We start from the raw sequence: 15,301 nt of genomic DNA on the forward strand, positions 1-15,301 counted from the left end.
TATCATAATGAGAACCTCTGTGGAAATAAGTTGATTGACTTTATCGTGTTTGGGGTTGCAAAATTCCTGTAACTTTCCCCAAATTCTTAGGTTTCCCAGAAATCTTGGTTGGAAGACTCTCGGAATCAGGGGAAAATAAGCATCTGTAAAACTTGGGAAAGTTACTCTAATTTTGAAACCCAAAAGTTTAAAAAATCCTTGATTATTTTCAATGTATTGCTCTACTCCCATGGCTGAAGCAACTCTATACGTATTTCACATTTCTCCAATAAAATGAATTCATTCATTCAAGGACATCGACTGGATGGTGGACGACCGCGACGTCCCCGCCGTGGCCAGCCTCTGCACCCACCCCTTCCGGGTGCCTGGAGGTCCTTACCGAGTTGGTGATGACACGTACTACCTCAACATCGACGTGTTCGGTAAGGACATAGGCCTGGTGCTCCAGCAGTTCCTGAGTCACCTCCGGCGCCACACAGCCACCCTGAAGGGCTACGTCATGTGTCAGATGTTTCTGGATCCCCCCATGTGGAAACCCATGGTCGAATTCTGTCGCCAGACACTGAAGGTGGAGCTGGTTAAGGAATATACAGAGCAGTGCGTGGTCGAGTCGGATGTCATGTAGCTGGCAGGAGAGGAAGGAGGAAGAGGAAGAGGAGAAACAATATGAAGGAAAAAACGGGAAAAGTTGACAAATTCAGAAAATGTTTCAGAGACCCAACGAATGAACAAACCACATTCTCTTTAGAAAATGAAATGGGAAAGTTCCCAAAGAAACTTCGGAATGATTAGCAACAACCTCCCTAAGCAAGTCTATAGTGAAACAACTTAGAAGCCGCATTAGATTTGCAATATATTTGATATTTAACACTACCGCTAACAAAAATATTTTTGGGAAAAAAGGCAGTTATTCGAAATACCTTTTGACAAATGAGTTTCAATTAATTTCTCAGTCTTTTACCATTCAGTCATCGCAAAAATCTAACTCTTAACAACAGGAGTAACTTCATGCTAACGTTACTCCTTTAATAAAATAGAAAATGCAAGCTAGTTTATGGTATGTTATGCCGTTTAATCCTTTTTTTTTGTAAATATAAAGTATAAATATGTACACATTCTGAATTGCAAATAAGTCTGCACAACTCTTGAGGCACTTTATTAAACCATATGAGCTGTTGTGCTAAAGTGCGAGTGATGAAGTGAGGAAGAGAGGAGTTGGTTTACTTTTAGAGATGACTGAATCGAACTGATTTAGAACGCATCACTCCCATCCATAGTCATGGTAGAAATCCTTTTGGACTTATTCTATCTAACACCAAATCCCCAAATACTGTCGAACAAACAATAGCCCTTCAGTGAATCTTACAGAGCATTTGCACGCTTATAATTCACACTAAATGGCTGAAAATGAACAGCTAGAAACACACTTAGCTCATAACACTGAAACCTGGCCAGTTAACTTTTAAAATAATTTAGTTGTCTTCGTTGTTTTTTTTTAACAGTCACTCAGTTTTTATTTTTTTTAAAGCACTTAACCATATTGCTAATTTATAGCTACTTTTCCACGCGTACTTGAATGCGTCAGTAGTACGTAAAAAGGTAATATATTAACAGCAGAAGCTTTCTGGAGGCTGTCGTATAACAATGTGCAATCTAAGCTAACTCTATAGTAGATTGCTAACAATGTGAAAAAAAGGTAGATGTACTATACAGTATTCCGCAAAGACTCAAACAATTGAACTAATATAGTTGAGATTGACTTAGCATTAACAACATTGTTCGGTAGCTAGAGACATATTTCAACGGTAAATGTCGCCATCACAAATATTATCTGACAGCCTTTGTAAAGGTTCAATTCTAGTCCCTCGTGGTTGTTGAAAACATCAACAGAGATACTACAGTCACTCTAAGACACTTCATATCCACTCTACGAAGCTGCGTAGCCACCCTAAGAAGCTTCATAAGCTTTGGCACATGGTAAGAGCTCAGCAAAGCAAATGGGACACAGTTTGCTCTCAAAGGCCTCATAACCACTCTACAAAGCTTCATAGCCACTCTACTAAGCTTTATAAGCTTTTGGCTCTTTGCTCTTGAACGTTCCCTTTAAGAAGTGATGCTTTTGACATGACGTAGCACTGAACGAGCATACATTGCAACCCCCAAATTGAGACTGAAGCCATCTAAAACCACTACAGAAGAGAGACTGGCCATTCTATGGACTCTCTAACCTGCCCTCGTTGTAAAAGGGACCTTGTTGTAAGGGTTGAATTGGACGGTGGAAGAGAATATCTTTTTTTATTTTTTTGGTACACTGACCCTTGTCTGGACACCCCATCTGTCACCCTCCTGTCTTTCCGAGACGAAAGGTTAAACACACTCACACATGATGAACTGAAGGATTGGACTGGATCGATATCGGACGATGGATGGACAAGATGCCTGGAGAAAGTGGAATGAAGAATTAAGCAAATGTCATACCGGATTCCATATTCGTCAAAGCCAAACAGAAACAACGAAACAATGCTTTGTAAAGGCTGATGATGATTTTCTCAGTTCTTTGAGAAGCACTTTCTATTTTTTTTCCACCCATTGAAGAAGCAAAGCTGGACTGACCCCCCCTTTTTTGCTGCAGCTTGTCGTGAGGAAGAGGAAGATAAAGATTTTTAGCAACCCGAATCCAGTGGTGAAGAGTAGTACACAAGCAATCCCACATAGATGTATTTTTTAACAAGATTGGCATTCACATTCTAGCCCATTTACATCTACCCAATGCATACACTCCACCCCCACCCGTCTCTAAAGTCTTACCCCTACCCCACATACGAAACCCCACATGAACCCCCCCCCCCCCCCCCAGACAAATCATTTCTGAGAAATTCTCCATGAAATGGGAAGGTCGAGCTTTTCCTCACAATCAAGAACAACCCCTCTCTCATTCTCTCGTTCTTCATGAATAGATTCAAGACCAATTAAAAGCCACTGAGTTTAAAACATCATTATGTAGATTATCATCAACTCTTGGCTGGTCAAAGGTAAGGGGCCCTGGTTGTGCTGTCATATCCATGCTGGCCATCTGGTGTATGTAAATGGTCTTGGAGAGCCTGCTTTCCTGCTGCTAGTGTGTGAACAGAGGACCAGATGATGAGGGTTTTTACTATTCATGAAACTTAAGCAAAACGTTATTAACCTAATATAAACATTACTTGGCTTCTTGTTCATAAAACCTATTCAGAAAACCGCCGAGTTGCTTGTGGCTCCGTAGGATACACAAGTGAGTAATACTTTTTCGTTGGTGTTGGACGTTCATGAGTAGAGATCCGTGTATTTGCGGGAAAGCCATTGAGATGGGAGCGGAGGAGCTAATTTGTCTCTCTGATAAGACGGAAGAGTGTATCCCTGTTTGACATTTGAAAACGATCCTCTTTTCCATCCAGTCCAGTTCCACACCCCATATCTGTCTTTTTGTCTGCCTGTCGGTCTGTCTGCACAACTGGCAAATGGGAAGCAGTTCTACTGTTCCTTCCTGGTCTCCGTAACAACGGAGCTCCCTGGTCTCCGTAACAACGGAGCTCTCAATTCTTAAAAGCATCCGAAGTGACAGTGAGGAGTGTGATATAGCTATCTTATAGTAACATAGTGTCATGGTAGTGGGACGCCGGTGGACGTTGCATGGTCTCAGATAGACCGTGTTGTATTGTATACCCATAATACCTTGCAAAGTCCACAGACCCACGAATCCAATGATTTTCCAAGACCATATGGCTAAATTGGATACCACAGCACGGCCCAAGGATACGACAGGGAGGATGTATTTGGTTAGAGGGTGAAAACGCTAGGTAAACTTACTATATCTGATATGATACGCACACACGCACACACACACACATACACGCATCAAATCCACACAAAAGGAAATTGCAACCTTCCCAAAAAAACTACCGCTCATCCCCATCACGCCCATGCAATCTATTGCCCAGATGCCCACTTACCCCCGCAACAACATGCCCTAATCTATGTTGTATCTACTACCACAGAGACAAGGTTGTTGTCATACAAACTGCCTCAGTGCCCAACATACCCACCCAGGAAAGACTGTCTATACCCATGTTCTCCATCTTCACTTAGACTATACAAACGGTTGTCTGGTGAATTGGTGGTTTGTCTGTGTCTAGTATATTTATATATATTTGACCTACAGATATGTGCACAGTATTTCAGAGGGATGTTGGATTCAGTAGGTATATTTTGTCTTGGGACTTATTTGATTATTGGTAAAGGTATGTTGGGTTGTGTGTTTGAGGGAAAGCTGGAAGGACAAAGTTTGGTAGAGATCCAAAGAGATTGGATTGGTTCTAGACTGCTTCACAATGAATTTGTCTCCCATCAGATAATTCAGATTGATCAAAAGACTCTACAGCAGATAATCCACGCTGATCTATCCTTGTACTCAGAGATATTCTCTAGAGAAGTACAAGTCATCCACTGTTCTGAAACATTCTAAACAAACTCTCCTCCCTCCCTTGTCCCCCAGAGCACACAAACACAGCAAAGAGAATGAATGGTGTTTAACCAACAGCCTTGGAAATAGATACGGTCTATCTTTTAGGGTTTCCTAAAGCACTGTGTAGTAGTTTGTGACATGCACTTTACATGTGAAAGCTACTGTATGGATATGTACTAAACCAAGAAGAGGGTACTTCATACTCTAACCATCCCTGATAGTGCTGATTTGATTTTTTTTATTTTTATACAGCGAGGTTACTGTTACTGTGCTACCATTGAGTCGGATCTCGGTCTAATGATGGTAAAGTAAGCATTTTGTTCAGCCCGATTCATTCGCTCTCTGCCGCTGTGATTCTGTTGGGGAGGGCAGCAGGGCAGCGAATGAAACGGGGGTCTGTTCAAAATGATTGATGGAGTGTTGGGAATGGAATGGAAAGATGAACGGGAACACTCGATAGTGTTCTAATGTTTTCTGTCTCGCTGTCGTCAACGGCGATGTTAATCAGCCATGGTTACAATCGCCACGGTTACGCAACTCAGAGCAAAGATAAGATCTCCGTTGTGAATTAATTCTTTCTCGTTATGAATCTGATTAGATGCTTAATTGGTTGATTAAACATAATAGTCATACATACTCATTATTGATCACATTTGATGTACAAACAGTGCTTTGATTTACAATTCTGGTGACTGTTGATGGCTGGTTATCATCTTGCTGTGGGTTTGTGTTCTCCAATTGTACAAATTGTTAATTTTGTCTGAGATTCTTTAGTTTGTAAAAATTATTTTATCTTCTACTAATTATTTCCTCTTATCTAACCAGTATTTTTCCACCATCCCATTTTTTCTCATTTTAATTCCTCACCCATGTTCACCTTGTTCTTAAAACCACTCAACATTTAATCTCTTTAAATCTAGATTTGGTCATTTTGAATGCAGAGATGGTTGTTATTAAAAGCCTGAGCTGTCATGAAGTAGATAGAGCAGAGACGTGTTACAGTTGTTAGCATTTTCTCTGATAGGGAAGCATGAAAGGTGCCATGGGATGTGTTTCAAACACAGGGAAGATGTATTGTCTCGAACTTGTATTGGTAACATTGCTTGTTCCCAGATCTGTAGGCTTTTCAGCCATCTCCTCTGTCTATGACAGTCAGAGAAAGTTGATTAAAACACATAATGATCTGGGACCAGTCTAGTGGCTAGCGGTAGGTATGCTTGGTGGTGGAGAAGGCGAGAGTAAAACGAACCCCTCGTCCCTCGTTTAGGAAATGGCTTTTCACTTCTTTTTTTCTTCTTTTTTTCTTGGCCTGGTCGCAAAGACAGACGAGGGAAGGAGAGATGGAGGGAGGTCATAGAGGATATGGGGTTGAGGGAAGGAGAGGTCAGGGAGAGCATGAGGGGAAGGAGGGATGGTGTGGGGGTTGTGGAAGAGGAGATTAGAGTAGAGTAACAGGAGTCGCTCTCTCTCTCTTTATTATTGCATTACCACTTTGGTAATTAAAGGGCGTAAGAGGTTGGAAAAACCAGGGGCAGATGGTTACAGTAGGAACTGTAGACTCTACTGTACCCCAGGCACCCTGAAAACATTCCGTGAAGCTTTGTAGCCACACTAAGGTGCTTTATAACCACTCTATGAGGTTCCATACTGTAGAGTCTCAACTTTTATGTGGGTAAAAGTTCAGGCAAAAATGTGTGTGGGGGGGGGGGGGAGACAGAGATAGCAACAGAGAGGAAGAGGTGAATGACAACTGAGGACGAGGCCAGTCAAACTATTTATACATACATACTACCATTGACATGTATCCACACTATGTGTCCTTGTAGACACTTCAGCAGGGCTCTCCAACCCTGTTCCTGAAGAGCTATAGGTTTTCGCTCCAACCCCAGTTGTAACTAACCTGATTCGGCTTATCAGCCAGTGATTAGAATCAGGTGCGCTATTTTAGGGTTGGGAGTGAAAACCCACAGGATGGTAGCTCTCCAGGAACAGGTGTACAGCCTGTGTCTCATTGGCAGTGTTGTGAGTGATAGGTTGTCTTTTCTGGTCACCAGTTATTTCGACTGGGTTACATTTTTCACACAACCAGTGTTGTGTTCACATCTATCCAGGGCAACTAGAGAACCAGGAAGTCAAGTGAAAGCGCTAAGCTGTTCTGTATGCAGGGTGAGGCTGTGTCCGGAATGACACTCTATTCCCTACATAAGTGCACTAGTTTTGACCAGAGCCCTTATCAAAAGTAGTGCACTATATAGGGCAAGGATGGGCAACTGGCGCCGCCCCCTTTTGATGGCCCTCAGATCAATTCAGTTGGGATCTTAACTTACTGTTGCAAGTTAGAATAGTAAAATACACAAGGTTCTCTGCTCTGCTGGCCAGTATTTATCTCCGCTCATACACAAGTAATAAAGGGCTAGTGTACTAATTTGATGGAGAAAATGTATTTTAATATATAAAAAATTTTATTCGATTTTTCATGGGGTGTTGAAGTACTCTCAGCACCCCTACTTCCCGCAGCTATGCAAACATTTCTCTCCACCCCATGGCAAAATGTGTAGAATTGCAAAAAAGTACCTCTAAAAAATTATAAAATGTTCTCTCAGCTGTCAAGAGGGGGGCTGCTAAAATAATTTGCTGCCAATGTGGTGGGGGGTACGCACATATGGGTACGCAGACCCACGAGTAACTGTGGTCCCTCATGACGTGTTCCGTTTTTTTGTGTCCCCAACCCCATCAAAGTTGCCCATCCCTAATATAGGGAATAGGGTGCCATTTCAGACACACGGTCAGAGTTTCCTTTCAAGACTAAAATACATTGAATCCCCTATGGGGAGGTAAGAACCAGCAAGGTTTGTATTTATATATATATATATAGACTAACTCCACATGGAGATGGAGTTGAAGGCCCATCGCCTGCTGATGGCAGGATAAATGATACAGTAAGGGGCCCTAAACACACACACACACACACACACACACACTTTACATGCGTCGACGTGAACACAGGCAGGAATGTCTATTCCTCTCCTGAACTGCTTAATGCTTACCCAGCGACACTGAAGAGGCTCCGCGACAGTTAGCTAGAGTTTCAGCCAGACTTTCTCCCCGTGTGTGTGCGTGCATGCCTGCGTGTGTGTGCGTAATCTGTCGATGTGTCGCAGTGTCTGGTTGCACGGGGAGAGAGACAGAGACCCTTTTCAGTCAAATAGGGCAATGGTCTCCTTACCGAACCACCTGATCCGCTACTGTCTCAGCGGGTTGTGAATGGAAAGACTCCTCCTCCGTCCTAATTGGCACCCTATTCCCTCTGTAGTACACTACTTTTGACCAGGGCCCCCATAGGGCTCTGATCAAAAGTAGTGCACTATGTAGGGAATATGGTTCCATTTAGGACAATGGCTCTGTAAAGAGAGAACAGGAGAAGGGGAATAAGAGGAGAAGGGGGGGGGAGGTTAGGAAAGAGAGATGTGTAGGGTTTTTCGGATGCTTATCTCGAGTTTGGAAGGGGAGAAGAGGGAACGGGGGGAGAGGTTAGGAAGAGAGAGAGTTTTTCAGATGCTTGTCGTGGGTTTTGGAGAGAGCCAGACGGGTACCTACTATCTACTTTTATGGCTGTTGGAAGCCGCTGCTGGTGGATGTGGTTTTGGCTCAATGCGTGAAGCTCTGGATGTTGGAATGGACTCTGTGTCGAGGGTATAATGACAGGATAATAGTCATTAATGGGTAAATTATAGCTAGGCTTGGAATGGATTCAGACAGTGCTGCCATTGATATCGAGTAGCCAGGGGTAGCGTAGTTGTACACAGACATGCACATGTAATACACACATGTAACATATGTAATACACACATGTAACATATGTAATACACACACAAGCACATACGGTAACATGTCAAATTGATCATAATCCCATTTTTCTATATTTTCTAAATGGATGAAAGCACCTACCCATAATGCGTGTTTGATCATCGCCCTGTCCCGGGAAAGTGGTTTTTACATTTGTATTGTTTTCCTTTGTTTTTTTCATCCCTTCTTCTTTACGTTTATTCCTCTTCCTCTTAACCCTGAAAGAGTCTTACATCTCCTCATTCAACTCAACGTTAATTTAAGATAAATCTTTCTTCTCAGTCAAAGACAGAAATGCAGGCGTAAGTTTGTGTCAAAATGTTGTCCACGCCTGTGAAAAGTAATTAAGACGAGAAGCACAAATGAAAGCTTAATGTTTTGCAAATGATAAATTCAACTGAAACTGTCATTCAAACAAAACACTTTCCACTGAAACCACAAGCAGAACTAAGAGGTTTCAAGTCTTTTCCTCTTCATTTCCTTTCCGAGTGGGAGATAAAAGAAAATGATATAAAGTGACTGCTTGACCATACTGCCCCATGCCAATGTCTCTTCGAACTGTGAACAACTACTGTATTGTGCTTTTGTGCATTTATATGTTATGACTGTTGATGAAAAATACTGTAAGGAACATGGGAGTGGAAGAAACCCTAGGAATAGAAACATGGCGGCCGTTACCATTGATTTGAATGGGGATGGCCATTCTAGGTATTCTATCTCTATGGGTGAAACGCAACTGGACCCTCTACCCCATTTATCTGTGACCATGCATATAGCCTCTGTGTTGTGATAACTAATCGTGCGAACCGTGCTATGTGCATGTTATCCAACCCAAAGTAGCACTGACTGTCTTGCACATGAAATACAGTATGTACCCTTGTTGCATACATTCATGTGTACATTGTAAATAGCCTAAAAATCTATCTATCTGAAAGGAAATCTGAATATGGACTTTTAGAAGAAAACAAGACACACCATATTGTAATTTTGTATGTTTGAACAGAGAGGTTTTAGATGCTATATGCACTTTAAGATTAAAACAAACACGAAAACAGTTTCCGGTTGCGTATCCATACCCAAGTTCTGGAAAAAATTTAAGTGGGATTGATTTTTCTGTAACACCAGACCGGGGTGGGGAGATTTCTGTGTAACACCAGACGTGGTCATTCAGTGGGGTTTCATTCAATTCACTTCAAAGGTCTCAGAGCTTCCTGATCAAATGGTCCACCACCACATTCATTCCTCAGGTAATCTTGAGTGAATACTCTTACTTAACTCCCTTTCCTTCTATCTTTCTTATTTACATCCAAAAGATGTAAAGCAAAGAAACAGCGTACTATGATATTATTCTCCCTATTAAGTGGAATAATCCCACCCGAATACTGGGGGGTTCTGGGTCCAAATGTCAGTTAAAGTCAAACCAAAGTCTTCTCAGATGGTCTCCCAGGCAACACAACACAGCCCCATCTGTCACACTATACTATTGTTATAACGTCACAATCAGAATTGATTATCTATAATATGAAGGTCGAAACACGGCTTCTCTGTATGACCTACTGGAAAAAATCGAAAGGAAAAAATATCACCGTAAATGTACATGTACAGAAATTGAATGATGGCAATTACTGCTGTGCCTGAAAGTGACTCAACAATCTCCTTTATTAGAAATAATAAGAGATATTTTGGAGATTTCAAGATTAGATGTATCTGGAGACGCCTTTAAAGTTAACAAATAGACAGCTTTGGTCAAAGACATGGCCATTGCTGTTCATGATTGTTTTTATTTTTCAACATCAAAAAGTCAAAAGCGGCAAAATATTCACACGTACCTTGCCAAACTTTCCCTATAGGGGGTCCAACTAAATGACCAATGTCTGAATGAACATACAAATACATATGTTATGTAGACTTGGGTTACATGAAAGTGCCAAGACCTTGACCCCTGCTCGGAACCACCAAGGGCATAAGGTCAAAGGTCATAGAGCAAAGGTTAAGGTGCTGGAGTTTTCATATAGCCCTTTTTTCCTTGATATGGCTGCAGCTGTCGAGTTTCACCTAGAGTCTCACGATTATATACGGACGCAGAGTATCGTGTGGAATATATTGTGCGTTGAAGCCTATATGCCACTGACTCAACAGTTATAACAGGTTATAACCTGCAATCAGGTTATACTGATCAATTCATGCTAGTATTATAGGATCCTGAGTGATAAAAGTCAGGATATACTGTACATTTATTAGTCTAATAACTTTACAGTTTAAAGTCATTTTAGTGAGACTTCTTATTGGATTTCCAGCTGTGTGTCTGCCGAGGGGTACATACAATAATCAAGCCAAGTTGGTTATTTGAAAAAAATGTATTCCCTTTTTTTTCTCTTATTAATAGTTTTTTTTTATACCCAACTTTCCCTGCTTATTCTCAAGCGGTGATTTGGAGAGAAAAAAAACGGATTGAAAAAAACCCGATTTAGTTTATTTATTTATTATTATTATTGATTATTATTATTCCGTTTTCAGAAGAGAAAACCATTTGTGAGACTGACAGATGCAAAACTATTTTAAATACAATAATTTAAAAAAAAAAACTTTACAATCGACGAGAGGTCTAATTGAACGTGTTGTTTTTATCCACCTCGAATGCAAAATGTGTGAATGTTGGGGAGTGACGATGGGTTTGGCACAGAAACGTGGCTAGGTTTACACTGAGCAAAATGACGAAGTTCAAACATACAAGATAAATACTGGAGAAACCTCATAGGACAATACTTAGGATATGCATTTTGACTTTGTCCATGGCAGTATGTTCCTGTATTGACTAAGTGATTGAGTTATGCATTCTTTTAACACGTTATTCTTTACTAAGGAGGGAAGCTAGTATTATTTGGGGGGCGAGTATATGCTTAGATTATGGGACACAGAGGTAGAAGTTAAAGTTTCATGACTTTACACACACACACACTCACAAAAGGATTTTTCGGTGTAAACCTAGCCATATACTTACAAGTAATACCATTTTTTTTTTAACACTGTATAATCTTAAAGTGATGGCTACAAAAGGGGAAGTAGTATTGACTGGTAACATTTCTTTCCTTTTTAAAAATTTTTGCTTGCGTTTATATAATATTGTTGTAGTAATAGTAATCTGTGAAGAAAATTGTGCATTTCAACATACCTCCCTTTCTCAACATTGTTAGGATAGGTAGTTTAACCAAGGACGTTTTAACATCTACAAACACATAAACCTTATTACATGTGTAATGCAACAGTAGATATTGTGACATTGTTAAAGACAGAACAGCAGTAAAACACAGAGACGTTGTGTAACTGTAGAAACATTGTGAAGCCATTTTAACATTGTGATGATAATAGCAAACTGAAGTCCGGGCTGCTTATGTGTGTAGTAGTATTTGAGTCATATTTGAGTAGTATTTGAGTAGTATATCTGTAGTGGTATTTTGTTTGTTATAGGATAAGTGAACAATGCAAGACTAACAGGGAACAGAACAGAAATGTTAGAAATGTTTGAGAATGAAACAGCACTACAGACTCTGACGTTGGTTGTTTCTTTATGATTTTTTTGGTTCCTTAGTCCCCCCCCCCCCCCCCCCCCCTCAACTTTCTCTGTTTTGATATTTGCCTTTGTTGGGTGTTAGTTAAAAAAGAAAAGAAACACAAAAAGAAAAAAAAAGAGAAAATAACAAGTGCATGCCAGAATGTTAGGCTCTTTCTATATATTAAAAGAGCTCACTTTTTGTGTTAGACTTATAGATATTTACAAGGACAAAAGAAAAGAAAACAAGAACAATAAAGGTGGGGTGGTGAGATGTGTGTGTTTTACAGGGGCACAGACAACAAAACAAACGAAACGCCACGACAATCAATGTGAGAGTGTAACACAAGTGTTATAATGCACCACAATGTACAAAAACACACAAACATAAACAAATGAAACAGATAGCATACCCATTGAACATAAATCACACAAAAAGCCACGTGTGTAGGCTTCGGGCTACATTTACCATTTTCTTTCATTCTTCCTTTCTTTCACGCACACTCTCAAACATACAAACACACAGTAGAATGTAGTGGGGGTCCCAAAAAAAGATCAAAGTTAAGTTGACATTTTGGTGAAAACATTTGGAAGCATGGTCTGAAATGGTGATGGCGGACAAGGCTTGACGGGTGAAAGATTCAAAAACAAGAGTGTTATCTGTTTATAGCGTTAACTCAACAACCAACATAACTATGACATTTCCAATGGCACCACAGTATCAGAACTATCCTTTTCTCAAATGTACTGTATTTATATTTCAGTGGTATAGGCAATGGTTCTGTGGTATAGGCAATGGTTCTGTGGTATAGGCAATGGTTCTGTGGTATAGGCAATGGTTCTGTGGTATAGGCAATGGTTCTGTGGTATAGGCAATGGTTCTGTGGTATAGGCAATGGTTCTGTGGTATAGGCAATGGTTCAGTGGTATAGGCAATGGTTCTGTGGTATAGGCAATGGTTCTGTGGTATAGGCAATGGTTCAGTGGTATAGGCAATGGTTCTGTGGTATAGGCAATGGTTCTGTGGTATAGGCAATGGTTCTGTGGTATAGGCAATGGTTCAGTGGTATAGGCAATGGTTCTGTGGTATAGGCAATGGTTCAGTGGTATAGGCAATGGTTCTGTGGTATAGGCAATGGTTCTGTGGTATAGGCAATGGTTCTGTGGTATAGGCAATGGTTCTGTGGTATAGGCAATGGTTCAGTGGTATAGGCAATGGTTCTGTGGTATAGGCAATGGTTCTGTGGTATAGGCAATGGTTCAGTGGTATAGGCAATGGTTCTGTGGTATAGGCAATGGTTCTGTGGTATAGGCAATGGTTCTGTGGTATAGGCAATGGTTCAGTGGTATAGGCAATGGTTCTGTGGTATAGGCAATGGTTCAGTGGTATAGGCAATGGTTCTGTGGTATAGGCAATGGTTCTGTGGTATAGGCAATGGTTCTGTGGTATAGGCAATGGTTCAGTGGTATAGGCAATGGTTCAGTGGTATAGGCAATGGTTCAGTGGTATAGGCAGTGGTTCAGTGGTATAGGCAGTGGTTCAGTGTTATAGGCAATGGTTCAGTGGTATAGGCAATGGGCAAAGTAGTTGATGTGTGGCAGGGCACAGATAGAGAGAGAGAGAGAGTCAGCATGGAAGACCAATCTGATTTAAATTGTCCATAAAAATGGCATCCATTAGAAGGCGTTTTGGGTCACACACACATATACACACACACACATACATACACACACACACTTTTGTGTTATGGCCTTGGCCCCAACACTGGGTTTGATGGAGCCATTACTAAACAACACAACACTATAGCCAAGCAGTGGCATATACGCCTCAGGGACACATTCTGTTGGAACTCAATGTTTAATGCAAAATGCAAAAATAAGACTTGGTCAATACACAACAATACAATGGCATAAAGGACAAGCTGGAACTTATCTCAACGGTTATAACACGTTATAAAAGGTTTTATAGAGGTTACATGATTTTTCATGTCATTATGTTTTTCAATACCCAACAATACAATGACACACTTACCATAGAGGTCAAAAGGATGGCTATATAGAGGTTATAAAAGGTTACCAGATTTTCCATGTCATTATGGTTTGAAATGACACACTAGCCCACTAAATATCAGGGTTTTATAAGAGCCAAGGTTGTTGTTTCTCGGTGGGTTGTAAAGTATTTGCCGGGAAAAAATTGACAGTAGCCTACTTTAGGTAGATGGTTGGAATACAACAGTAAATCAGTGTGGGAGTACGTGGCTGTGTGTGTGTGTGTGTGTATGTTGTGCTCTCTGCGACCAAGAAAATAAACAAATAACCCCTCCACCCTCCCCCACTCAAAAAACAAAGCACAGAGATAATCTAGTTTTGTGGGTAGAAAGAGGACTGCATTTGGTCCTCTGTTTTTTTTAAATATTTTCAGGTGCCCAGTGGGTGTGTGTGTGTGGGTGTGTGTGCACGCATGCGTGCGGGAGCTCTTACCAATGCGTCTGTGACACGACTCATGGATTTCTTTCTCTCTCTCTCTCTCTCTCTCTCTCTCTCTCTCTCTCTCTCTCTCTCTCTCTCTCTCTCTCTCCCCATATCTATTCCTCTCTGTCTGTTTTATATATAAAACACACCAACCCATCAAAAGGTATCTGCTGTATAACACCTCTAAATAACACAGCACCTGTTTAATAACGGGAGCACTTTTAACAACTTTAACTGCAAATGGTAATAGAAATGTATAAGATTCCAATGGTGTCTATGGTCTCTCATCTGCTCTGACATGGTTGTGGGTTCATTTAGGGGGAGGGGGACAACAAATGGCTGTAAATGGCAACCTGCAATAGTCAGATCACACTCCCTGGAGAGGGAGATGGAGAACGAGTGAACGAAAGGGAGGAATACCGACGGAGAAATTGGGGGGAAAAAAGCTAGAAACAGGAAGAGAGGGAGCCAAAATTGCTTTTAAGAAAAAACATCACACAGTAGAGTTTAGGGCTAACCACCAGATTAGGGTTTAGAGCTAGATTCAATTCGGATCTCGGAAGAGCCGCGCTATGGCGTGAGACTGCATTTACTTGAAACGCTGCGTGCCGTGTGTTAGCTCAATCGGAAATGACCTCATTTCAATCGCGCTAGAACGCAGATTTTCCTCGATCCGGGTTGAATCTAGCCCTATGGTTCATTTTGGGCAACAAATAGGAACAGAGAACAGGAAACAGAAAGAGAGAGGCTTTTATTACGGTTGGGGATAAACACCACTAGGGTTTATTTCTGGTAGCAACAAATGGTGTCCATGTTTGACAGGTGGGGTTAGACAGGGATGATCCACCAGTGCCAGCTGACCCCAGCTGCTCCATGACCCCACATGGTGGCCCCCTCACTGGGAGAGACAGACAGACAGCACCCTCCCACAA

At 41.2% G+C, this 15,301-nt stretch overlaps 1 protein-coding gene across 1 annotated transcript in view; it reads left to right on the forward strand.

Annotated features, from left to right (window-relative positions):
• The window catches only part of nat16 (N-acetyltransferase 16), a 33,379-nt gene extending 21,210 nt beyond the window's left edge, over window positions 1-12,169 (forward strand). The window contains exon 5 of the mRNA XM_020490678.2: window positions 293-12,169. Within this exon, the coding sequence (XP_020346267.1) occupies window positions 293-625 (333 nt within the window). The 3' untranslated portion in view covers window positions 626-12,169. The remainder of the gene's footprint in view (window positions 1-292) is intronic.
• The last annotated feature ends 3,132 nt before the right edge of the window (window positions 12,170-15,301 follow it).

Source organism: Oncorhynchus kisutch, linkage group LG9, assembly GCF_002021735.2.
Source record: "Oncorhynchus kisutch isolate 150728-3 linkage group LG9, Okis_V2, whole genome shotgun sequence".
In the NCBI taxonomy this organism is placed as follows: domain Eukaryota; kingdom Metazoa; phylum Chordata; class Actinopteri; order Salmoniformes; family Salmonidae; genus Oncorhynchus; species Oncorhynchus kisutch.